Consider the following 24,601-nt stretch of genomic DNA (forward strand, 5'->3'; position numbering starts at 1 on the left):
CTTTGGGTCTTAGGTGGATGCACAGTGCTGGGCTTTGTATGGACTTATATTGCTGTATTCAGTACTTGTGATTTGTCTTTTGTATTGATGTGCCAGCCTTGCATTTATTCCAGCGTTATCACATCAGGTCCTTGGAGTGAGTGTCATGTTTTTAAATGTTTTTATGAAATTTTGCACTGATTGATCTATTAATAAAAATACTCTTGTTATATTTGTATATTATCTAGTGAGTTGAGTGCTTTTTGCCTACCTCTTTTTCTCCGCTTACACATTGCTTGGTAGGGCTGCACCCTCACTTTATTGTTATTTTCTTCTGGTATCTTAGCTGTGCGGCTCTGTCTCTTGTCTTATTGCTGATAAAAAGTCATCCAGGTTATCTAAACGGATATCACGATTCTCAATCATAGGATTAGCCCAAGCCAGTGCTCGTGAGGTTAACAACATGATTATACATAACACTTTTGACCGGTCAGACCGGTAATAATCAGCATGTACATAAAAAAAAAAAAAAAACAGTATACACTGATTAACAAACCCACGGAACTGACTTCGATCGCCACCGAAACGAAATGGAGGTAACCTAGGCATACCGGTAGTTGATACGGATGTAGTTGGGGTGGATTCCTGAGCCTTCACTCTGGCTTGCAACTCCTGAATAGCTGGACCCAGTACCTGATGATTGTGGCCCAGCTGTACCTCCACGTCTAAGCTTAGTTTGCACCGCCTCCATCTCTTGCTGCAAGGAGTTAATCATGGAGAAAAGTTGATCTACTCGTGTCTCCATCATTGCCCCAGCGAAATCCTCTTAGTTGGCTTGAGTATAATGTAATACTATTGTATGAACTGAGGATTTCGATTGCGTTAGGGCAATGACAACCAGAGACGGGTTCTTGGTGCAAAGAAGTTTTATAATATGCAACCAACAATATGTACACAGAACAGAACAAACACAGTATATACCTGCCAGGTTCAGAGCAAAGGGGAATTCCCGGGACCGCGCACCGGACTCCCCCAGGGAGGCCACCAGGAGCGAACACCTATACAGGGGCTGTCTGGCGATCACCCCAGAAGGCCTAAATGCGCAGCAGCCGGGACACGAAAGTGCAACAGGTATAGTCCAAAAATGTCCGTACGTGATGTGAGTCCTAGGGTGGATATGAAACGGAAGGAACCAGGCAGAAGTGCCAACCAGAGACGGCAGACGGAGTTCGGGACCAGCGAGGGCACAGCTTGATGAGACCAGATGAAGTCCAGAGTCGGTGTCGGGTGTTTCAACAGGATCCAAAATAGCAATCAGGAACCAAGAGCAGCAGGGCAGGAGTAGACAGGAAGCAGTATACTCAAGCAACTAGACTAAGCTTAGGGGCGGGCTTTTAAACAGATGAACAGGAAGTAGGGCAACAGAACAAAAAACTCCATGTTAACAAAGGGCAAGATCCTTCAGAAGCAAACTGGAAATCCCGGAACTTTGACAGCTACAGTGTATGGTGTATGACGTAATGTGCTGTATGTTATGATGTATGCTGTAGTTTATCTTGTAGCACACTGTGTAATGTATGATATGGTGTATGCTGCAATGTATGATATGGGGTATGCTGTATTTTATATTCTAGCACGTGCTGTGATGTATGATATGGGGTATTCTACAGTGTATGGTGTAGCACATGGTGTGCTGTATGATATGGTGTATACTACAGTGTATGATATGAGGTATGCGGCAGTGTATGATATGGGGTATGCTGCAATCTATGATATGGGGTATTCTGCAGTGTATGTTATGGTGTATACTGCAGTGTATCCTATGGGGTGTGCTGCAATGCACTGTATGTTATGGGGTATGCTGCAGTCTATGATATGGGAAATTCTGCAGTGTTTCAAATGGGCTATGCTGCAGTGTATGATATGGGCTATGCTGCAGTGTATGATATGGGGTATGCTGCAGTGTCTGGTATGCAGTATTCTGCAGTGTATGATATGGGGTATGCTGCAGTGTATGGTATGCAGTATTCTGCAGTGTATATATGGGCTATGCTGCAGTGTATGATATTAGGTATGCTGCAGTGTATATGTTGTGTGCTGCAGTGTATGATATGGGGTATGCTGCAGTGTACATACCGTGTGCTGCAGTGTATATATGGGCTATGCTGCAGAGTATGATATTAGGTATGCTGCAGTGTATGATATGGGGTATGCTGCAGTGTATGGTATACAGTATGCTGCAGTGTATGATATGGGGTATGCTGCAGTGCATGATATGTGGTGTGCTGCAGTATTTGATATGGGGTATGCTGCAGTGTTTGATATAGGGTATGCTGCAGTGTTTGATATATGGGGTATGCTGTGTGACGCCCTGGCCTATCAGGTCGTCACAGGGTATTGTGCAATCTGCCCTTATGTACAGTATCCACCTCCTCCTTGGTTAAGGGTCCTTGACCAATTGGTGTTGCCAAGAACAAGCTAATCAAAATCCTAGGAACACTCTGCACCTTACCCACCAGACCCTATTCCACTCACACGCCTGAGTGGAATAGGGTCGCCCACTTGGGGGGTTGGTAAAGGGGGGTCAGGAGTGTCAGGAGCAGACAGTGTAGTGTTGGAGGTGAAAGTGAGAGGAAGTCAGGATCTGGGCTCCTGGGAACTACTAGGTGGCAGACGTTGGTCTGGGCCTGGTAGGAGCTGGACCCCGGTCGCAGGGGGATCGTGACAAGGGGCGCGTACTGTCGAGGAGGACAGCCGGCGGCCTTGTGCCATCACCGGGCAGGGGCCAGGGCACGACGGGGTACGTGGACCCTAGGTCAGGGAGTAGCTTCAGGCATCCTGACAATTTCCCCAACGAGGACGGAGCCTTCAAGATCCATTCTCCACCCGCTCCAAAATCGGGGTACTAGCGTAACGAGTGGGATAGGACTTTCCACACCTACGGTCCAGAAAATCCCAAGCGTGGACCCTGAGAGCAAGCTCACCCAGTTAGCCACACTGGGGAGTGGGACCTGTTTAGTTCTACACTAAAGGGACTGACTAGAAGACAAGGTGCCAAGGCAAAGGTCACAGACTAACAGGCAACACCAACGGGCACGGAATCCAGGTGTGCTCCCTCCCAGCGGCAGCGGTGTCCAGAACTTTGGTTTACCACAGTTGTCGGTGTCAGCGTTATTGGACTGAGGGAGTACACAAGTGACCCCTTACCGTCCCAACGGCACAACCCTATCCACATCACCGAGTCCCGGGGCATCCCCCCTACCCGTGGAGGGGTTAAACACCTAGCTGTCCAAACCATCGCCACCGGGTACTCCCAATTGCAGCGGTGGTACTCCACCTTACCACACCCCATGGGTGGCGTCACAAACTTTCCACACCATCCCCTGTAATTACCCCCTTTATTTGAGAGTCCGCACAACCCCCGGGTCTGGAGACCCCTTGAACCACGGCGGATCCAGATCCGAGCAGCACGGTGGCGGCACACCCTCAAAAACGTTGGCATCACGAACAGGATACGAGCAGGACCAACTTACCTGGGTAACGTGCGCCTTGAAGACCGAAAACCGTGAGTCAAGATCCCTTTTCCCACAAATTCCGCCATCTTTTCGCGCCAAAACACCATCTTACCCGCGAAAGCGCGCGAAGCAGAAGCCCCGCCCTTCGTCCTGAGTGTGAAACTAACTGGAACCGGAAGTTCCCAGAGGGCCACAGCACGCGAGAGAGTGCTGAGTGAAAACCAAGGAGGCGAGCAAAGATGTCGGTGCCAGACGATGGAAGTGTGGCAGCACTGCCTCCACCCGACTAGGGTAATGCCAGTGCGGCAGTGTGGAGACATGGACTGAGGCGGATTGGGTCTCAGTAGCCGCCATCTTTAAGAGACTGGGAGCTGCATTCGAGACCTGCACCGAAGCTGAGCTGAGGATGAGGTTCTACAGCTGCAAGCAATGGCCCCAAGATAGCATTAGGAATTACGCCTTAAAGTTGCAGGCCGCGCTGCGGACCCTGAGATTAACCAACGATATTGGAGAGCCAGAGGGGAACAAGATGCTAGTAGAGCAGTTCCTGCAAGGCTTAGGGGCACTGGAGGACCGCAAGAAGCTTCGGCTGTGGGCCCTGGAACATCCTGCTCTGGACTTTACTACTCTGAAAGAGCGGGCAATCAAAGCCCTGCAGCCCCCAGAGGTTCCTGATTCTCCACTCCCATCTTGGCAAGCTGGCACATCCCCGTTACAAGTGAAGCCCCCTGCCTTGGCACTGCCAGAGTCAGCTCCTTTAACAACGTCCGGGAGTGGAACGAGTGATTTGTCTGCCCAAGTACAGCAACTGAGTAACGACGTCGCAAGGATTCTGGAGGCCATGCAGCTCAAGTCAAAGACCACCCAGTCAAGGGAGATCCAGCTGGCCGACTGCCCAGAGGACGTCCCCTGGATGAGGAAGCGGACCCCGGCATATAAAGGACGAAGCAGTGACCGGTACGGACCACCTGTTTGTTATAAATGTAACAAATCTGGTCACTACGCAAGGAGCTTTCCTTTAAACGGGCAACCCCTGGGGTCAAGGGCCAATCCCCAGGAATAAACTCTCAAGGTCCAGTAGACTGGAGAGAGCAGTATGTGGGGGGACAGCCCATCGTTTCTATCACCCTGGATGGGATCCCGACCTCTGCGCTCCTTGATACTGGCTCCCAGGTAACGACTATGCCTTATGTACTATATAAGAAATTTTGGCTTGATGACAAACTCACCCCACCAGATGATGGCCTGACTATCTAAGCTGTCAACGGGTTACCTGTGACTCAAATTGGGTTCAAGGAGGTGACCATTAAGGTGGACCGGGTAGAATTGCCGAGGTAAGGCCTCGTAGTGGTATAAAACGACCCTACTGATCATAACCCTAAAATCAATTTTAGGTATAAATGTTTTTGCTTCAACAGCTGTCTGAGACTGCAGGAGGCGGGCGACAGAGGGTCCTGCAATGTGAGATCCGAGCTCTCCTGCAGCAGCAACAGGTAAATCTCTCTGGAGGTGAGATAGGTGGTGTACGAGTGATGGATGTGGCCCCTCTTGTAGTACCCCCACGAAGTGAAATTATTATATGGTACAGGGCAGCAATAGGCTCCCGAGGACAGGATTACCAGGCAGTGGTAGAGCCTCTACCCTCAGAGCATTGCCCCACTGTGTTCACGGCCAGAGGGGTAGTCGACGTCCGGAAGGGGAGGGTGCCCGTGCGAGTGTTGAATTGTGGGAAGGAGGAAGTCACACTACCCAGAAATGCCACCATAGCCAAGTTAATGCAGATGACATCCATGCAACAGGTTCCTCGAACCAGCCTAGTCAGTGTCCCAGTGACAGCCCCCAGGGACCGGTAGAGAAGTGGTGTCAGGAATTACACGTGGGCACCAACTCTACACCTGCACATCATAAACAAGGGGTCTACAGGGTTGTCAAGGAGTAAGAGCAGGTCTTTAGCAAACACCCATTGGATTTTGGGTGGATAAAAGGGGTACAACATCACATACCCACGGGCACTCACCCACCTATCAAGGAATCAAGCAGAGGTATAGGCCCATACCACCTGCCCATTACCAATGTGCATGAAAGAAGCAGGAGTGATCCGCGACAGTTGCAGTCCCTGGGCCGCCCCGCTGATACGTGTGAGAAAAAAAAAAAGATGGTACCATGAGAATGTGTGTGGACTACCGACAGATTAACAAAATCACACACAAGGACGCCAACTCCTTGCCCCGTATAGAGGAATCGTTAGCTGCCTTGAAGTCTGCTACTTACTTTTCTACCCTTAATCTCACCAGTGGATACTGGCAGGTAGCTGTTGCCGAGGAAGATCGGGAGAAAACCGCATTCGCTACCCCGATGGGCCTATGTGAGTTCAACAGCATACCATTCGGGCTGTGCAACGCACCGGGGACGTTCCAGAGGTTGATGGAGTGCTGTTTGGGTCAATGCAACTTCGAAACAGTCTTGCTATATCTGGACGACGTCATTGTCTACTCAAGATGTACGAAGCCCACCTGGAGCACCTGGCTGAGGTGTTTGACGCCTTGTCCAAATACAGGATGAAGCTCAGGCCATCCAAGTGCTACCTGAAGCCGAAGGTACAGTACTTAAGGCATGTAGTGAGTGCCGAAGGTGTGGCAGCGGACCCCGAGAAAATCACAGCCATTCAGAACTGGCCGAGGCCAACCACCGTCCGAGAAGTGCGGCAGTTCCTGGGCCTGATGGGGTACTACCGGAGGTTCGTCAAGGGGTACACCCAGATGGCAGCGCCCTTGCAGGACGTTCTGGTGGGTCAACCGATGCATGGCAAGCCCTTGGGACCTCCGTTCCAGCGGAGTAAGGAGCAAAAGATTCCTTTCAGCGGATGAAGTCTGTCCTGACCGGGGACGAAATCCTGGTGTACCCCGACTACGGTCTCCCGTTCATACTGTATACGGATGCCAGTAATGTGGGGCTCGGAGCTGTCCTGTCCCAGGTATAGAAGGGCAAGGAGAAAGTGATAGCCTATGCTAGACGGAAGCTGAGGCCTACAGAGAGGAACCCGGAGAATTATAGCTCCTTCAAGCTGGAGTTCCTGGCGCTAGTATGGGCCGTGACAGAAAGGTGCAAGCACTACCTTGCTGCTGCCAAGTTTACTGTATACACGGACAATAATCCATTGCCTCACCTGAATACAGCAAAGTGGGAGCCTTGGAACAGCGCTGGGTCGCAAGGTGGGCAAACTATGATTTTATTATAAGGTACAGGGCTGGTTGCAAGAACACCAACGCAGACGTGCTGTCCAGGATGCCCCATCTGTTCGATGATGGGAGGGATGATGATGACCTGGAAGAGGTTGAATTGCTGGCGTTCCGTCAGCCTCCGTCTGTGGAGCGGCCTCGACCATGTGCCCATCAGCAAGAAATGACCTGTTACCCATTGACAGGGACCCTGCAATTAAATTAGTCAAAGCGTTGCTGGCCAGAGCTGATGCCCGTCTTGAACCAGGTGCCCCAGAGGAGGCCAGAAAATTGTGGCAAGACCGGAGTCAGCTTTATCTTCACCAAGGCAAGCTATGCAGGAGCTTGACCAACCCGAAGACCCACGAGAGGATCTGCCAGATCATGGTACCCCGGGCGTATGTCCCAGTGGTGCCAGAAGCATACTATGATGGTGCCGGGCACTTTGGATGGAAGAAGTTGGAGCTGTTGCTGAGAAGTCGCTTCTACTGGATAGGAATGAGAGATTCCATAGAAGCCTGGTGTAGGAATTGCGGCCCTTGCGCCTTGAGAAGGCAGGATGGCACCAGTCAGCGAGCACCACTTCAGCCGATTGTCACCATCAGCCCCTGGAGATTGTGGCTCTGGACCACGTCAAGTTAACCCCCAGCAGACGTGGGTATTCGTATGCGCTTACGGTGGTCGACCATTACTCACTGTTCATGGTGGTGGTACCCGTTAAAGATTTGACTGCCTGCCCGGCGGCAAAAGCGTTCCAGGCACACATCTGTAGGCCGCATTGGTACCCTGATCGAGTCATTACGGATCAAGGCACAGCATTCGAGGCTGAAATCTTCCAGGAGTTCTGCAGTCTGTATGGGTGCAAGAAGATACGTACCACACCCTATCACACACAGACGAATGGGATGTGTGAGAAGATGAACCACCTGGTGATCAATCTGCTGAAAACACTTCATCTTGAGGAGCGGAACCAGTGGCCTGAAAAACTACCAAACCTGGTAGACATCTACAACAACATTCCGGTGGGATCCACCAAGTTTACCCCAGCTTACCTGATGAAAGATCGGCCTGGAAGGCTTCCAGTGGATTTGGAGATGGAGGTTGAATTGCCTGAAACCTACGCACTGGGAGAGGATTGGGACTCATGTCGCCAGATCCAGTACAAGTAGATTCACAAGTGCTTTGAAATGAGTTTGAATCAAACCCGGGAAAGGCAAGAGAGAAACTTTAACAAGCAAGCAAAAGCAACCCCCTTTGCACCTGGTGAGATTGTGTTAAAAAGGAAGAGAAAGCTGCACAAGCTAGATGATCAGTGGGAAAAAGAGCCATATGTGATACAGCCATCCAACTTTGATAACAAAAAGACCTGCCTAATCAGCACGGATCAAGGAAGGCCCACGGCTGCTGTATCCCGTGACCATCTGAAGAAGTGCCCAGAACCCTTAAGAGTGGTAGATGAACCTCAGCCCCAGCCTCAAGTGGTAGAAGGAAGGAAAAGAATGATCCATACCATTCTAGGTGATTTTCCCGAGGATTGGCCTATGCAGAATGGAGCAGTAATAGTCACTGTGTTAACATTCCCACAACCCGTGGTAGAACCAGAGCAGGAAAGGCTACTGACACTGCACTCACTCCAGCACCTAAAGTAAGTAGCGCCAGTATCCTTACCATGCACACATAGGGTCCTACCAGCTACAACCAACACTGAGGGCGAGGAACCTGTAGAGAGTGTTGCCATGCCACCAGAGGGGGATGAGGGTCCAGAGCTAAAGAGGTCGACCCGTGCCAAATTTGGTCAGCCTCCAAGAAGGTACAGAAAGAATGTTAAAAAAAAAAAAAAATACTAGTGGTTTAACAATACCATAGAACTGTTAGGTATCGGTGTTTTCGTTTGTTGTTTTTCATAGTTTATTATTTTCCATATATAAAATATTGGTAAATAAGTGCATAATCAATAAGGTTTTAAATGAACGAAGAAGTTGCCTAATTTGAAACAAGATTATTTACAGTGTGTACACCCGGTACATGGACTTTGTTGAATTTATATAGTTAAAAATGGACCATGGTCACAGGACTAGCGAGACCAACATGAACTTGTGTTATTGTACATAGTTTCACCTCCTATGCCCACCAGAGTCATCTAACACAACGCCTGAGACCTTAACCTGGTCATGGACCCACCATAGGTATGCAGCGGGTCGGGTTGTTTGGGTGGCGGGTTAACGGGATCCGGGACATTGGGACTGGACTGTCGTGGGTAGAGGCTGCAACGGAGCAGGTTGAGTCTCCGCTACCACTGAAACTGGTAGCGTCCCACCATTGAGGAGATGAACTCTTAAAAATGTTAAATAACGTTCAAGTGACAAGTCTCCCTGATGAGGGATGGATGTGTAAATAAAAATGTTCATTTTCAACCTTTTTCTACAGTTTGAAAAAAAAAAAATAAACCTCTGATGTCCTGTAGCTCGGGGACGAGCTACGTTTAACCAAGGGGGAATGTGACGCCCTGGCCTATCAGGTCGTCACAGGGTATTGTGCAATCTGCCCTTCTGTACAGTATCCACCTCCTCCTTGGTTAGGGGCCCTGACCAATTGGTGTTGCCAAGAACAAGCTAATCAAAATCCTAGGAACACTCTGCACCACACCCACCAGACACATCAGACCCTATTCCACTCACACGCCTGAGTGGAATAGGGTCGCCCACTTGGGGGGTTGGTAAAGGGGGGTCAGGAGTGTTAGGAGCAGACAGTGTAGTGTTGAAGGTGAAAATGAGAGTTCAGGAGCTGGGCTCCTTGGAACTACTAGGTGGCAGACGTTGGTCTGGGCCTGGTAGGAGCTGGACCTCGGTCGCAGGGGGATCATGACTGGGCGCGGACTGTCGAGGAGGACAGTCAGCAGCCTTGTGCCATCACCGGGCAGGTGCCAGGGCACGACGGGGGTACGTGGACCCTAGGTCAGGGAGTAGCTTCAGGCGTCCTGACAATTTACCCGACGAGGACGGAGCCTTCAAGATCCGTTCTCCACCCACTCCAAAAATCGGGGTACTAGCGCAACGAGGGGGATAGGACTTTCCACACATACGGTCCAGAAAATCCCAAGCGTGAACCTTGAGAGCAAGCTCACCCAGTTAGCCATAGTGGGGAGCGGGACCTGTTTAGTTCTACATTAAAGGGACCGACTAGAAGACAAGGTGCCAAGGCAAAGGTCACAGACTAACAGGCAACACGAACGGGCATGGGATCCAGCCGTGCTCCCTCCCAGCGGCAGCGGTGTCAAGAACTTTGGTTTACCACAGTTGTCGGTGTTATGCCGGCGTCACACGGTATGATATATCCAGCGATATGTCATCGGGGGTCGTTAGTGATGCACATCCGGCATCGTCAGAGATATCGTACTGTGTGACACCTCCGAATGACTGAACGAGCAAAAATACTTACCTTATCGTTGCTCGTTGACACGTCCATTTTTAAAATGTCGGTCCTCCTTCTGTGCTCCGGTTGTTCATCTTTCCCGTGGCAGCACACATCGCTCTGTGTGACACCTCGGGAATGACGAACGCAGCTTACCTGCGTCCCGCCGGCAATGCGGAAGGAAGGAGGTGGGTGGGATGTTACGTCCCACTCATCTCCGCTTCTATTGGCCGGTTGCCGTGGGACATCGCTGTGAAGTCGAACGTCCCTCCCCCTTCAGGATGTTCACCGCCCACAGCGATGTCGCCCGGGAGGAAAGTGCGTGTGACAGGGGGTTAACGACTTTGTGTGCCACGGGCAACTAATTGCCCGTGACGCACAAACAACGGGGGCGGGTACGATCGCTCATGCGATCGCACAATAGATCGTCCCGTGTGACTCCGGCATTAGCGTTATTGGACTGAGTACACAAGTGACCCCATACCGTCCCAACGGCACAACCCTATCCACATTACCGAGTCCCAGGGCATCCCCCCTACCTGTGGAGGGGTTAAACACCTAGCTGTCCACACCATCGCCACCAGGTACTCCCAATTGCAGCGGTGGTACTCCACCTTACCACACACCACGGGTGGTGTCACGAACTTTCCACACCATCCCCTGTAAATAGCCCTTTATTTGAGAGGCCGCAAGACCCCCGGGTCCGGAGACCCCTCGAGCCACGGCGGATCCAGATCCGAGCAGCCGGCTGTTGGCACGGGGGCGGCACATGCTGCAGTGTAGGATATGGGTTATGCTGCAGTGTAGGATATGGGTTATGCTACAGTGTAGGATATGGGGTATGCTGCAGTGTAGGATATGGGGTATGCTGCAGTGAGTGATATGGATTACGCTGCAGTGTACGATATGGGTTATGCTGCAGTGTACGATATGGGTTATGCTGCAGTGAGTGATATGGAGTATGCTACAGTGTTTTATATGGGTTATGCTGCAGTGTAGGATATGGGTTATGCTGCAGTGTAGGATATGGGTTATGCTGCAGTGTACAATATGTGTTATGCTGCAGTGAGTGATATGGGTTATGCTGCAGTGTAGTATATGGGGTATGCTGCAGTGTACAATATGCCTTTAGCTGCAGTGAGTGATATGGGTTATGCTGCAGTGTAGTACATGGGGTATGCTGCAGTGTACAATATGCGTTATGCTGCAGTGTAGGATATGGGTTATGCTGCAGTGTAGGATATGGGGTATGCTGCAGTGTAGGATATGGGGTATGCTGCAGTGAGTGATATGGATTATGCTGCAGTGTAGGATATGGGGTATGCTGCAGTGTAGGATATGGGTTATGGTGTAGGATATGGGTTATGCTGCAGTGTAGGATATGGGTTATGCTGCAGTGTAGGATATGGGTTATGCTGTAGTGTAGGATATGGGTTATGCTGTAGTGTAGGATATGGGTTATGCTGCAGTGTAGGATATGGGTTCTGCTGTAGTGTAGGATATGGGGTATGCTGCAGTGTAGGATATGGGGTATGCTGCAGTGTACAATATGCCTTTAGCTGCAGTGAGTGATATGGATTATGCTGCAGTGTAGTACATGGGGTATGCTGCAGTGTACAATATGCGTTATGCTGCAGTGTAGGATATGGGTTATGCTGCAGTGTAGGATATGGGGTATGCTGCAGTGTAGGATATGGGGTATGCTGCAGTGAGTGATATGGATTATGCTGCAGTGTAGGATATGGGGTATGCTGCAGTGTAGGATATGGGTTATGGTGTAGGATATGGGTTATGCTGCAGTGTAGGATATGGGTTATGCTGCAGTGTAGGATATGGGTTATGCTGTAGTGTAGGATATGGGTTATGCTGTAGTGTAGGATATGGGTTATGCTGCAGTGTAGGATATGGGTTCTGCTGTAGTGTAGGATATGGGGTATGCTGCAGTGTAGGATATGGGGTATGCTGCAGCATAAGATAGGGGTTATGCTGCAGTGTGTAATATGTGGTATGTTGCAGTGAAGAATATGGGTTATGCTGCAGTGTAGGATATCGGTTATGCTGTAGTGTAGGATGTGGGGTATGCTGCCGTATAGGATATGGGTTATGCTGCCGTGTAGGATATGGGGTATGCTGCAGTGTGTAATATGGGTTATGCTGTAGTGTATATTATGGGGTATGCTGTAGTGTAGGATATGGGTTATGCTGCAGTGAGTGATATGGGTTATGCTGCAGTGAGTGATATGGGTTATGCTGCAGTGTGTGATATGGGTTATGCTGCAGTGTAGGATATGGGTTATGCTGCAGTGTAGGATATGGGTTATGCTGCAGTGTAGGATATGGGTTATGCTGCAGTGTAGGATATGGGGTATGCTGCAGTGTAGGATATGGGTTATGCTGCAGTGAGTGATATGGGTTATGCTGTAGTGTAGGATATGGGTTATGCTGTAGTGTAGGATATGGGTTATGCTGTAGTGTACGATATGGGGTATGCTGCAGTATAGGACATGGGGTATGCTGCAGTGTAGGATATGGGGTATGCTGCAGTGTGTAATATGGGTTATGCTGTAGTGTATATTATGGGGTATGCTGTAGTGTAGGATATGGGTTATGCTGCAGTGAGTGATATGGGTTATGCTGCAGTGAGTGATATGGGTTATGCTGCAGTGTGTGATATGGGTTATGCTGCAGTGTAGGATATGGGTTATGCTGCAGTGTAGGATATGGGTTATGCTGCAGTGTAGGATATGGGTTATGCTGCAGTGTAGGATATGGGGTATGCTGCAGTGTAGGATATGGGTTATGCTGCAGTGAGTGATATGGGTTATGCTGTAGTGTAGGATATGGGTTATGCTGTAGTGTAGGATATGGGTTATGCTGTAGTGTACGATATGGGGTATGCTGCAGTATAGGACATGGGGTATGCTGCAGTGTAGGATATGGGGTATGCTGCAGTGTGTAATATGGGTTATGCTGTAGTGTATATTATGGGGTATGCTGTAGTGTAGGATATGGGTTATGCTGCAGTGACTGATATGGGTTATGCTGCAGTGAGTGATATGGGTTATGCTGCAGTGAGAGATATGGGGTATGCTGCAGTGTATATTATGGGGTATGCTGCAGTGTAGGATATGGGGTATGCTGCAGTGTAGGATATGGGTTATGTTGTAGTGTAGGATATGGGTTATGCTGCAGTGTAGGATATGGGTTCTGCTGTAGTGTAGGATATGGGGTATGCTGCAGTGTAGGATATGGGGTATGCTGCAGCATAAGATAGGGGTTATGCTGCAGTGTGTAATATGTGGTATGTTGCAGTGAAGAATATGGGTTATGCTGCAGTGTAGGATATCGGTTATGCTGTAGTGTAGGGTATGCTGTAGTGTATATTATGGGGTATGCTGCAGTGTAGGATATGGGTTATGCTGCAGTGTATATTATGGGGTATGCTGCAGTGTAGGATATGGGGTATGCTGCAGTGTAGGATATGGGGTATGCTGCAGTGTAGGCTATGGGGTATGCTGCAGTGTAGGATATGGGGTATGCTGCAGTGTATATTATGGGTTATGCTGCAGTGTATATTATGGGTTATGCTGTAGTGTATATTATGGGGTATGCTGCAGTGTAGGATATGGGGTATGCTGCAGTGTAGGATATGGGTTATGCTGCAGTGTATATTATGGGGTATGCTGCAGTGTAGGCTATGGGGTAAGCTGCAGTGTAGGCTATGGGGTATGCTGCAGTGTAGGCTATGGGGTATGTTGCAGTGTATATTATGGGGTATGTTGCAGTGTAGGATATGGGTTATGCTGCAGTGTGTAATATGGGTTATGCTGTAGTGTATATTATGGGGTATGCTGTAGTGTAGGATATGGGGTATGCTGCAGTGTAGGCTATGGGGTATGCTGCAGTGTAGGATATGGGGTATGCTGCAGTGTAGGATATGGGGTATGCTGTAGTGTATATTATGGGGTATGCTGTAGTGTAGGATATGGGGTATGCTGCAGTGAGAGATATGGGTTATGCTGCAGTGTATATTATGGGGTATGCTGCAGTGTATATTATGGGGTATGCTGCAGTGTAGGATATGGGGTATTGTTACATCTCGTGGCTCTCCTGAGGCAAGGACTGAGGCAGTCTCCCATTCCTTGCCTGCCACGAGCACTCCTGCTCAGCAGCGCCGAAGGTCTGCCAGACTGCGCAGTGTGCAGGAGATACCTTCTCAGAGAGGCAGCAGAAGGGTGACACCTAGTGGTTCTCCTGTTACAAGGAGTGAAGCGGTCTCCCATTCCTGGCCTGCCGCAGACTCTCCTGCTCAGCGGCCCCGAAGGTCTGCGAGGCTGCGCAATGTGCAGAGGTTTTCTGCTCAGGGAAGCAGTGAGATTCCCGTTATCTCTCCACATTGTGAGACCGAGGATCCCGCCTCTATTTCCCAGAGGCAGGAGGGTGAGCATGTGCAATGCGTGGTGGGTCCTGATTCGCTCACTGACGTCACACGGCTTGATGACAAGGCTGGTGACGTGGTGAATCCTGACTGGCCAGGCTGGGACGTCGTGGACCCTGATTGGGTCAAGTCCGTCATCTCCGCCTCGCGCCCGCCCTCGGGTGGAGCTGCACCTCCTTAAAAAGCTCCCCCTGCCATCATGGCGGCGCGCGACCGTCCTTCTATGTTTGGATGTCTGGCAGCGTGCTGCCACGCCACTGCTCAGGCATTACTGTCTCTTGTGGGCTTGGCCCTTGCTGCTCCGGCAGTACCTCATTTGCAGGCCGTGTTCCTGCCTTGCTGCTCCGGCAGTACCCCCGTCAACAGGCCGTGTCCCTGTCCCAGGTGAGCTCCTCAAGTCTCCTTTGGACTCACCTGGTTATTGAAAGCACACGTGCGTGGGCACCTCTGTGCTACCCTCGTGCCATATTCTCGTGACTTCCACTGGCACACGTGCGTGGGCACCTCTGTGCTTCCCCGTGCAACAGGTACACCGAGCCGTGAGATCTGTGCCATACAACCCTCACGGGTTAGGGCAGATCGGTGTACATAGATCGTCTGTGACATTCCAGACGATCGCTAGCAGCAACCCGCTCACTCTTCACCCACCATAGCGGCGGTCCCTTACACCGCACAGTGGACCTTGACCGGCGGAAGCAGTCCATTTCCCATCTTGGCACGCTTCCCCGGGTCCCCCTCGTAACAGGGTATGCTGCAGTGTAGGCTATGGGGTATGCTGCAGTGTAGGCTATGGGGTATGCTGCAGTGTAGGATATGGGTTATGCTGCAGTGTAGGATATGGGTTATGCTGCAGTGAGTGATATGGGTTATGCTGCAGTGTAGGATATGGGTTATGCTGCAGTGAGTGATATGGGGTATGCTGCAGTGTAGGATATGGGGTATGCTGCAGTGAGAGATATGGGGTATGCTGCAGTGTAGGATATGGGTTATGCTGTAGTGTAGGATATGGGGTATGCTGCAGTGAGAGATATGGGGTATGCTGCAGTGTAGGCTATGGGGTATGCTGCAGTGTAGGCTATGGGGTATGCTGCAGTGTAGGCTATGGAGTATGCTGCAGTGTAGGCTATGGGGTATGCTGCAGTGTAGGATATGGGTTATGCTGCAGTGTAGGATATGGGTTATGCTGCAGTGTAGGATATGGGTTATGCTGCAGTGAGTGATATGGGTTATGCTGCAGTGTAGGATATGGGTTATGCTGCAGTGAGTGATATGGGGTATGCTGCAGTGTAGGATATGGGGTATGTTGCAGTGAGAGATATGGGGTATGCTGCAGTGTAGGATATGGGGTATGCTGCAGTGTATATTATGGGGTATGTTGCAGTGAGAGATATGGGTTATGCTGCAGTGAGAGATATGGGTTATGCTGCAGTGTATATTATGGGGTATGCTGCAGTGTAGGATATGGGGTATGCTGCAGTGTAGGCTATGGAGTATGCTGCAGTGTAGGCTATGGGGTATGCTGCAGTGTAGGATATGGGGTATGCTGCAGTGTATATTATGGGGTATGCTGCAGTGTAGGATATGGGGTATGCTGCAGTGTATATTATGGGGTATGTTGCAGTGAGAGATATGGGTTATGCTGCAGTGAGAGATATGGGTTATGCTGCAGTGTATATTATGGGGTATGCTGCAGTGTAGGATATGGGGTATGCTGCAGTGTAGGATATGGGGTATGCTGCAGTGTAGGATATGGGGTATGCTGCAGTGTAGGATATGGGGTATGCTGCAGTGTAGGATATGGGGTATGCTGCAGTGAGAGATATGGGGTATGCTGCAGTGTAGGATATGGGTTATGCTGTAGTGTAGGATATGGGGTATGCTGCAGTGAGAGATATGGGGTATGCTGCAGTGTAGGCTATGGGGTATGCTGCAGTGTAGGCTATGGGGTATGCTGCAGTGTAGGCTATGGAGTATGCTGCAGTGTAGGCTATGGGGTATGCTGCAGTGTAGGATATGGGTTATGCTGCAGTGTAGGATATGGGTTATGCTGCAGTGTAGGATATGGGTTATGCTGCAGTGAGTGATATGGGTTATGCTGCAGTGTAGGATATGGGTTATGCTGCAGTGAGTGATATGGGGTATGCTGCAGTGTAGGATATGGGGTATGCTGCAGTGAGAGATATGGGGTATGCTGCAGTGTAGGATATGGGTTATGCTGTAGTGTAGGATATGGGGTATGCTGCAGTGTATATTATGGGGTATGCTGCAGTGTAGGATATGGGTTATGCTGTAGTGTAGGATATGGGGTATGCTGCAGTGTAGGCTATGGGGTATGCTGCAGTGTAGGATATGGGTTATGCTGCAGTGAGTGATATGGGGTATGCTGCAGTGTAGGATATGGGTTATGCTGTAGTGTAGGATATGGGGTATGCTGCAGTGTAGGCTATGGGGTATGCTGCAGTGTAGGATATGGGTTATGCTGCAGTGAGTGATATGGGGTATGCTGCAGTGTAGGATATGGGTTATGCTTCAGTGAGTGATATGGGGTATGCTGCAGTGAGAGATATGGGGTATGCTGCAGTGTAGGCTATGGGGTATGCTGCAGTGTAGGCTATGGGGTATGCTGCAGTGTAGGCTATGGAGTATGCTGCAGTGTAGGCTATGGGGTATGCTGCAGTGTAGGATATGGGGTATGCTGCAGTGTATATTATGGGGTATGCTGCAGTGTAGGATATGGGGTATGCTGCAGTGTATATTATGGGGTATGTTGCAGTGAGAGATATGGGTTATGCTGCAGTGTATATTATGGGGTATGCTGCAGTGAGAGATATGGGTTATGCTGCAGTGTATATTATGGGGTATGCTGCAGTGTAGGATATGGGGTATGCTGCAGTGTAGGATATGGGGTATGCTGCAGTGTAGGATATGGGGTATGCTGCAGTGTATATTATGGGGTATGCTGCAGTGAGAGATATGGGGTATGCTGCAGTGTAGGATATGGGGTATGCTGCAGTGTAGGATATGGGGTATGCTGCAGTGTAGGATATGGGGTATGCTGCAGTGTAGGATATGGGGTATGCTGCAGTGTAGGATATGGGGTATGCTGCAGTGTAGGATATGGGGTATGCTGCAGTGTAGGATATGGGGTATGCTGCAGTGTAGGATATGGGGTATGCTGCAGTGTAGGATATGGGGTATGCTGCAGTGTATATTATGGGGTATGCTGCAGTGAGAGATATGGGGTATGCTGCAGTGTATATTATGGGGTATGCTGCAGTGTGTAATATGGGTCATGCTGTAGTGTATATTATGGGGTATGCTGTAGTGTAGGATATGGGGTATGCTGCAGTGAGAGATATGGGGTATGCTGCAGTGTAGGCTATGGGGTATGCTGCAGTGTAGGATATGGGGTATGCTGCAGTGTAGGATATGGGGTATGCTGCAGTGTATATTATGGGGTATGCTGCAGTGTATATTATGGGGTATGCTGCAGTGTAGGATATGGGGTATGCTGCAGTGTGTAATATGGGTTATGCTGTAGTGTATATTATGGGGTATGCTGTAGTGTAGGATATGGGTTATGCTGCAGTGAGTGATAAGGGGTATGCTGCAGTGTAGGATATGGGGTATGCTGCAGTGAGAGATATGGGGTATGCTGCAGTGTAGGCTATGGGGTATGCTGCAGTGTAGGATATGGGGTATGCTGCAGTGTAGGATATGGGGTATGCTGCAGTGTATATTATGGGGTATGCTGCAGTGTAGGATATGGGGTATGCTGCAGTGTATATTATGGGGTATGTTGCAGTGAGAGATATGGGTTATGCTGCAGTGAGAGATATGGGTTATGCTGCAGTGTATATTATGGGGTATGCTGCAGTGTAGGATATGGGGTATGCTGCAGTGTAGGATATGGGGTATGCTGCAGTGTAGGATATGGGGTATGCTGCAGTGAGAGATATGGGTTATGCTGCAGTGTATATTATGGGGTATGCTGCAGTGTATATTATGGGGTATGCTGCAGTGTATATTATGGGGTATACTGCAGTGTATATTATGGGGTATGCTGCAGTGTATATTATGGGGTATGCTGCAGTGTATATTATGGGGTATGCTGCAGTGTATATTATGGGGTATGCTGCAGTGTAGGATATGGGGTATGCTGCAGTGTAGGATATGGGGTATGCTGCAGTGAGAGATATGGGTTATGCTGCAGTGTATATTATGGGGTATGCTGCAGTGTAGGCTATGGGGTATGCTGCAGTGTAGGCTATGGGGTATGCTGCAGTGTAGGCTATGGGGTATGCTGCAGTGTAGGCTATGGGGTATGCTGCAGTGTAGGCTATGGGGTATGCTGCAGTATAGGATATGGGGTATGCTGCAGTATAGGATATGGGGTATGCTGCAGTGTATATTATGGGGTATGCTGCAGTGTATATTATGGGGTATGCTGCAGTGTATATTATGGGGTATGCTGCAGTGTATATTATGGGGTATGCTGCAGTGTATATTATGGGGTATGCTGCAGTGTAGGATATGGGGTATGCTGCAGTTTATATTATGGGGTATGCTGCAGTGTAGGATATGGGGTATGCTGCAGTGTAGGATATGGGGTATGCTGCAGTGAGAGATATGGGGTATGCTGCAGTGTAGGATATGGGTTATGCTGTAGTGTAGGATATGGGGTATGCTGCAGTGAGAGATATGGGGTATGCTGCAGTGTAGGATATGGGTTATGCTGTAGTGTAGGATATGGGGTATGCTGCAGTGTATATTATGGGGTATGCTGCAGTGTAGGATATGGGTTATGCTGTAGTGTAGGATATGGGGTATGCTGCAGTGTAGGATATGGGGTATGCTGCAGTGTAGGATATGGGGTATGCTGCAGTGTATATTATGGGGTATGCTGCAGTGTAGGATATGGGGTATGCTGCAGTGTAGGATATGGGGTATGCTGCAGTGAGTGATATGGGGTATGCTGCAGTGTAGGATATGGGGTATACTGCAGTGTAGGATATGGGGTATGCTGCAGTGTATATTATGGGGTATGCTGCAGTGTAGGATATGGGGTATGCTGCAGTGTAGGATATGGGGTATGCTGCAGTGTAGGATATGGGGTATGCTGCAGTGTAGGATATGGGGTATGCTGCAGTGTAGGATATGGGGTATGCTGCAGTGTAGGATATGGGGTATGCTGCAGTGTATATTATGGGGTATGCTGCAGTGTAGGATATGGGGTATGCTGCAGTGTATATTATGGGGTATGCTGCAGTGTATATTATGGGGTATGCTGCAGTGTAGGATATGGGGTATGCTGCAGTGTAGGCTATGGGGTATGCTGCAGTATAGGATATGGGGTATGCTGCAGTGTATATTCTGGGGTATACTGCAGTGTAGGATATGGGGTATGCTGCAGTGTAGGATATGGGGTATGCTGCAGTGTAGGATATGGGGTATGCTGCAGTGTAGGATATGGGGTATGCTGCAGTGTAGGATATGGGGTATGCTGCAGTGTAGGATATGGGGTATGCTGCAGTGTAGGATATGGGGTATGCTGCAGTGTAGGATATGGGGTATGCTGCAGTGTAGGATATGGGGTATGCTGTAGTGTATATTATGGGGTATACTGCAGTGTAGGATATGGGGTATGCTGCAGTGTAGGATATGGGGTATGCTGCAGTGTAGGATATGGGGTATGCTGCAGTGTAGGATATGGGGTATGCTGCAGTGTAGGATATGGGGTATGCTGCAGTGTACTGTGATGTATGTCTGGCTGTGCTGTGTGACGTCATGTATGTGGTGGATTCTGTATGACATCCTGTTGCTCTGCAGTTTCGGGGTGTGGTATGTGTGATGAGGTGACGTATGATGTATGCATGTTCGCAGGGTGTGATGCTTTGTTTGCTCATGTCTCTTGCTTATGAACATGTCGCACGCGTGTGTGTCGCATGCTGTCCGGAGCGGTCATCCAGTATGTCGCACGCGTGTGTGTCGCATGCTGTCCGGAGCGGTCATCCAGTATGTCGCACTCGTGTGTGTCGCATGCTGTCACGACTTACCCGTGCATATCTCGATGAGTAGGGGTCCTCGAATAGCGCCCAGATGCGCGGCTGCCACCTCCTCCAGCCGCCCGGTGCCCTCCCGTCCGGGGAGTCGCTGAGCGCCAGCCGCTTGGTGATGTCCAGCTCGTCCTCGCCGCAGTCCCCGGTGCCGTCCCCGTCCTCGCCACCCATGTCCACCGGCCCTCCCCCGAAGCTGTCCAGGGCTTCCTCGGCGTCCCGGTGCTGGCGGTAGGTCATCCAGCAGCACGGCTCCACGTCCGTCTCGTCGATGCCCCAGAAGGCCAGCTCCTCCTCATACAGCGGGCCGCACACGTCCGCCGGGCAGTGCAGCTTCCCGGTGCGGTAATAATTCAGGATGTGCGCGAACACCCCGGGGTGACGATCGAAGAAGAACTCGTCCACCCGCGGGTCGTAGTCGAAGTGGCTGTGAGCGTCTGGCTCCGCCAGCCAGGCCAGCCGGGTCCCGGGCAGGGTGCGCAGGGTGCTGCGGTACGTCTGGTGCCGCGTTCCGCCCACGTTGATCACGATGCGCTCTGTGTCGTCCCCTTGGCCCATGTCGCCCACCAAGGTCTATGGAGCATGTCATGTGCGGCGCTGCATGCTGCGCTCCGGTGCAGAAAGGATCGCGGCTCCGTGCACAAAGGATCGCGGCTCCTCACAGAAAGGACTCCGTGCAACTGAGCTCTCTGCCGCCCTCTGTGCTGGAGTCCGGGGCTGCGCTCCTCGCCACCCCCTGTGCAGGACTCCGGGGCTCCGCCGCCCTCTGTGCAGGACACCGGGACTCCACTCTCCGCAGCCCTCTGTGCAACTGAGCTCTCTGCCGCCCTCTGTGCTGGACTCCGGGGTGCGCTCTCTGCCCCCTCTGGGCTGGACTCCGGGGTGCGCTCTCTGCCCCCTCTGGGCTGGACTCCGGGGTGCGCTCTCTGCCCCCTCTGGGCTGGACTCCGGGGTGCGCTCTCTGCCCCCTCTGGGCTGGAGTCCGGGGTGCGCTCTCTGCCCCCTCTGGGCTGGAGTCCGGGGTGCGCTCTCTGCCCCCTCTGTGCTGGAGACCGGGATGCTCTCTCTGCCCCCTCTGGGCTGGACTCCGGGGTGCGCTCTCTGCCCCCTCTGGGCTGGACTCCAGGGTGCTCTTTCTGCCCCCTCTGGGCTGGACTCCGGGGTGCGCTCTCTGCCCCCTCTGGGCTGGACTCCGGGGTGCGCTCTCTGCCCCCTCTGGGCTGGACTCCGGGGTGCGCTCTCTGCCCCCTCTGGGCTGGACTCCGGGGTGCGCTCTCTGCCCCCTCTGGGCTGGACTCCGGGGTGCGCTCTCTGCCCCCTCTGGGCTGGAGTCCGGGGTGCGCTCTCTGCCCCCTCTGGGCTGGACTCCGGGGTGCGCTCTCTGACCCCTCTGGGATGGAGTCCGGGGTGCGCTCTCTGACCCCTCTGGGCTGGAGTCCGGGGTGCGCTCTCTGCCCCCTCTGGGCTGGAGTCCGGGGTGCGCTCTCTGCCCCCTCTGGGCTGGAGTCCGGGGTGCGCTCTCTGCCCCCTCTGGGCTGGACTCCAGGGTGCGCTCTCTGCCCCCTCTGGGCTGGACTCCAGGGTGCGCTCTCTGCCCCCTCTGGGCTGGACTCTGGGGTGCGCTCTCTGCCCCCTCTGTGCTGGAGTCCGGGGTGCGCTCTCTGGTGCCCTCTGTGCTGGAGTCCGGGATGCGCTCTCTGACCCCTCTGGGATGGAGTCCGGGATGCGCTCTCTGACCCCTCTGGGATGGAGTCCGGGGTGCGCTCTCTGACCCCTCTGGGATGGAGTCCGGGATGCGCTCTCTGACCCCTCTGTGCTGGAGTCCGGGGTGCGCTCTCTGCCGCCCTCTGGGCTGGAGTCTGGGGTGCACTCTCTGCCCCCTCTGGGCTGGACTCCAGGGTGCTCTCTCTGCCCCCTCTGGGATGGAGTCCGGGATGCGCTCTCTGACCCCTCTGGGATGGAGTCCGGGATGCGCTCTCTGACCCCTCTGTGCTGGAGTCCGGAATGCGCTCTCTGACCCCTCTGGGATGGAGTCCGGGGTGCGCTCTCTGACCCCTCTGTGCTGGAGTCCGGAGTGCGCTCTCTGACCCCTCTGGGATGGAGTCCGGAATGCGCTCTCTGACCCCTCTGGGATGGAGTCCGGGATGCGCTCTCTGACCCCTCTGGGATGGAGTCCGGGGTGCGCTCTCTGACCCCTCTGGGATGGAGTCCGGGATGCGCTCTCTGACCCCTCTGTGCTGGAGTCCGGGGTGCGCTCTCTGCCGCCCTCTGGGCTGGAGTCTGGGGTGCACTCTCTGCCCCCTCTGGGCTGGACTCCAGGGTGCTCTCTCTGCCCCCTCTGGGATGGAGTCCGGGATGCGCTCTCTGACCCCTCTGGGATGGAGTCCGGGATGCGCTCTCTGACCCCTCTGTGCTGGAGTCCGGAATGCGCTCTCTGACCCCTCTGGGATGGAGTCCGGGGTGCGCTCTCTGACCCCTCTGTGCTGGAGTCCGGAGTGCGCTCTCTGACCCCTCTGGGATGGAGTCCGGAATGCGCTCTCTGACCCCTCTGTGCTGGAGTCCGGGGTGCGCTCTCTGCCCCCTCTGGGCTGGAGTCCAGGGTGCTCTTTCTGCCCCCTCTGTGCTGGAGTCCGGGGTGCGCTCTCTGCCGCCCTCTGTGCTGGAGTCCGGGGTGCGCTCTCTGCCGCCCTCTGTGCTGGAGTCCGGGGTGCGCTCTCTGCCGCCCTCTGTGCTGGAGTCCGGGGTGCGCTCTCTGCCGCCCTCTGTGCTGGAGTCCGGGGTGCGCTCTCTGCCGCCCTCTGTGCTGGAGTCCGGGGTGCGCTCTCTGCCGCCCTCTGTGCTGGAGTCCGGGGTGCGCTCTCTGCCGCCCTCTGTGCTGGAGTCCGGGGTGCGCTCTCTGCCGCCCTCTGTGCTGGAGTCCGGGGTGCGCTCTCTGCCGCCCTCTGTGCTGGAGTCCGGGGTGCGCTCTCTGCCGCCCTCTGTGCTGGAGTCCGGGGTGCGCTCTCTGCCGCCCTCTGTGCTGGAGTCCGGGGTGCGCTCTCTGCCGCCCTCTGTGCTGGAGTCCGGGGTGCGCTCTCTGCCGCCCTCTGGGCTGGAGTCCGGGGTGCGCTCTCTGCCGCCCTCTGGGCTGGAGTCCGGGGTGCGCTCTCTGCCGCCCTCTGGGCTGGAGTCCGGGGTGCGCTCTCTGCCGCCCTCTGGGCTGGAGTCCGGGGTGCGCTCTCTGCCGCCCTCTGGGCTGGAGTCCGGGGTGCGCTCTCTGCCGCCCTCTGGGCTGGAGTCCGGGGTGCGCTCTCTGCCGCCCTCTGGGCTGGAGTCCGGGGTGCGCTCTCTGCCGCCCTCTGGGCTGGAGTCCGGGGTGCGCTCTCTGCCGCCCTCTGGGCTGGAGTCCGGGGTGCGCTCTCTGCCGCCCTCTGGGCTGGAGTCCGGGGTGCGCTCTCTGCCGCCCTCTGGGCTGGAGTCCGGGGTGCGCTCTCTGCCGCCCTCTGGGCTGGAGTCCGGGGTGCGCTCTCTGCCGCCCTCTGGGCTGGAGTCCGGGGTGCGCTCTCTGCCGCCCTCTGGGCTGGAGTCCGGGGTGCGCTCTCTGCCGCCCTCTGGGATGGAGTCCGGGGTGCGCTCTCTGCCGCCCTCTGGGATGGAGTCCGGGGTGCGCTCTCTGCCGCCCTCTGGGATGGAGTCCGGGGTGCGCTCTCTGCCGCCCTCTGGGATGGAGTCCGGGGTGCGCTCTCTGCCGCCCTCTGGGATGGAGTCCGGGGTGCGCTCTCTGCCGCCCTCTGGGATGGAGTCCGGGGTGCGCTCTCTGCCGCCCTCTGGGATGGAGTCCGGGGTGCGCTCTCTGGTGCCCTCTGGGCTGGAGTCCGGGGTGCGCTCTCTGGTGCCCTCTGGGCTGGAGTCCGGGGTGCTCTCTCTGACCCCTCTGGGCTGGAGTCCGGGGTGCGCTCTCTGGGCTGGAGTCCGGGGTGCGCTCTCTGCCGCCCTCTGGGCTGG

At 53.0% G+C, this 24,601-nt stretch overlaps 1 protein-coding gene across 5 annotated transcripts in view; it reads right to left on the reverse strand.

Moving 5' to 3' along the window:
- KCNC1 (potassium voltage-gated channel subfamily C member 1) overlaps window positions 1-21,435 on the reverse strand; it is a 301,678-nt gene extending 280,243 nt beyond the window's left edge. For 2 of the 5 annotated variants that reach the window (XM_075326556.1, XM_075326557.1), the window contains exon 1: window positions 20,618-21,435. In XM_075326556.1, the coding sequence (XP_075182671.1) occupies window positions 20,618-21,175 (558 nt within the window). In that variant the 5' untranslated portion in view covers window positions 21,176-21,435. The remainder of the gene's footprint in view (window positions 1-20,617) is intronic. The other 3 variants (XM_075326555.1, XM_075326554.1, XM_075326553.1) reach the window with 2 other exon arrangements.
- Between the last annotated feature and the right edge of the window lie 3,166 nt (window positions 21,436-24,601).

Source organism: Anomaloglossus baeobatrachus, chromosome 10, assembly GCF_048569485.1.
Source record: "Anomaloglossus baeobatrachus isolate aAnoBae1 chromosome 10, aAnoBae1.hap1, whole genome shotgun sequence".
Classification (NCBI taxonomy): domain Eukaryota; kingdom Metazoa; phylum Chordata; class Amphibia; order Anura; family Aromobatidae; genus Anomaloglossus; species Anomaloglossus baeobatrachus.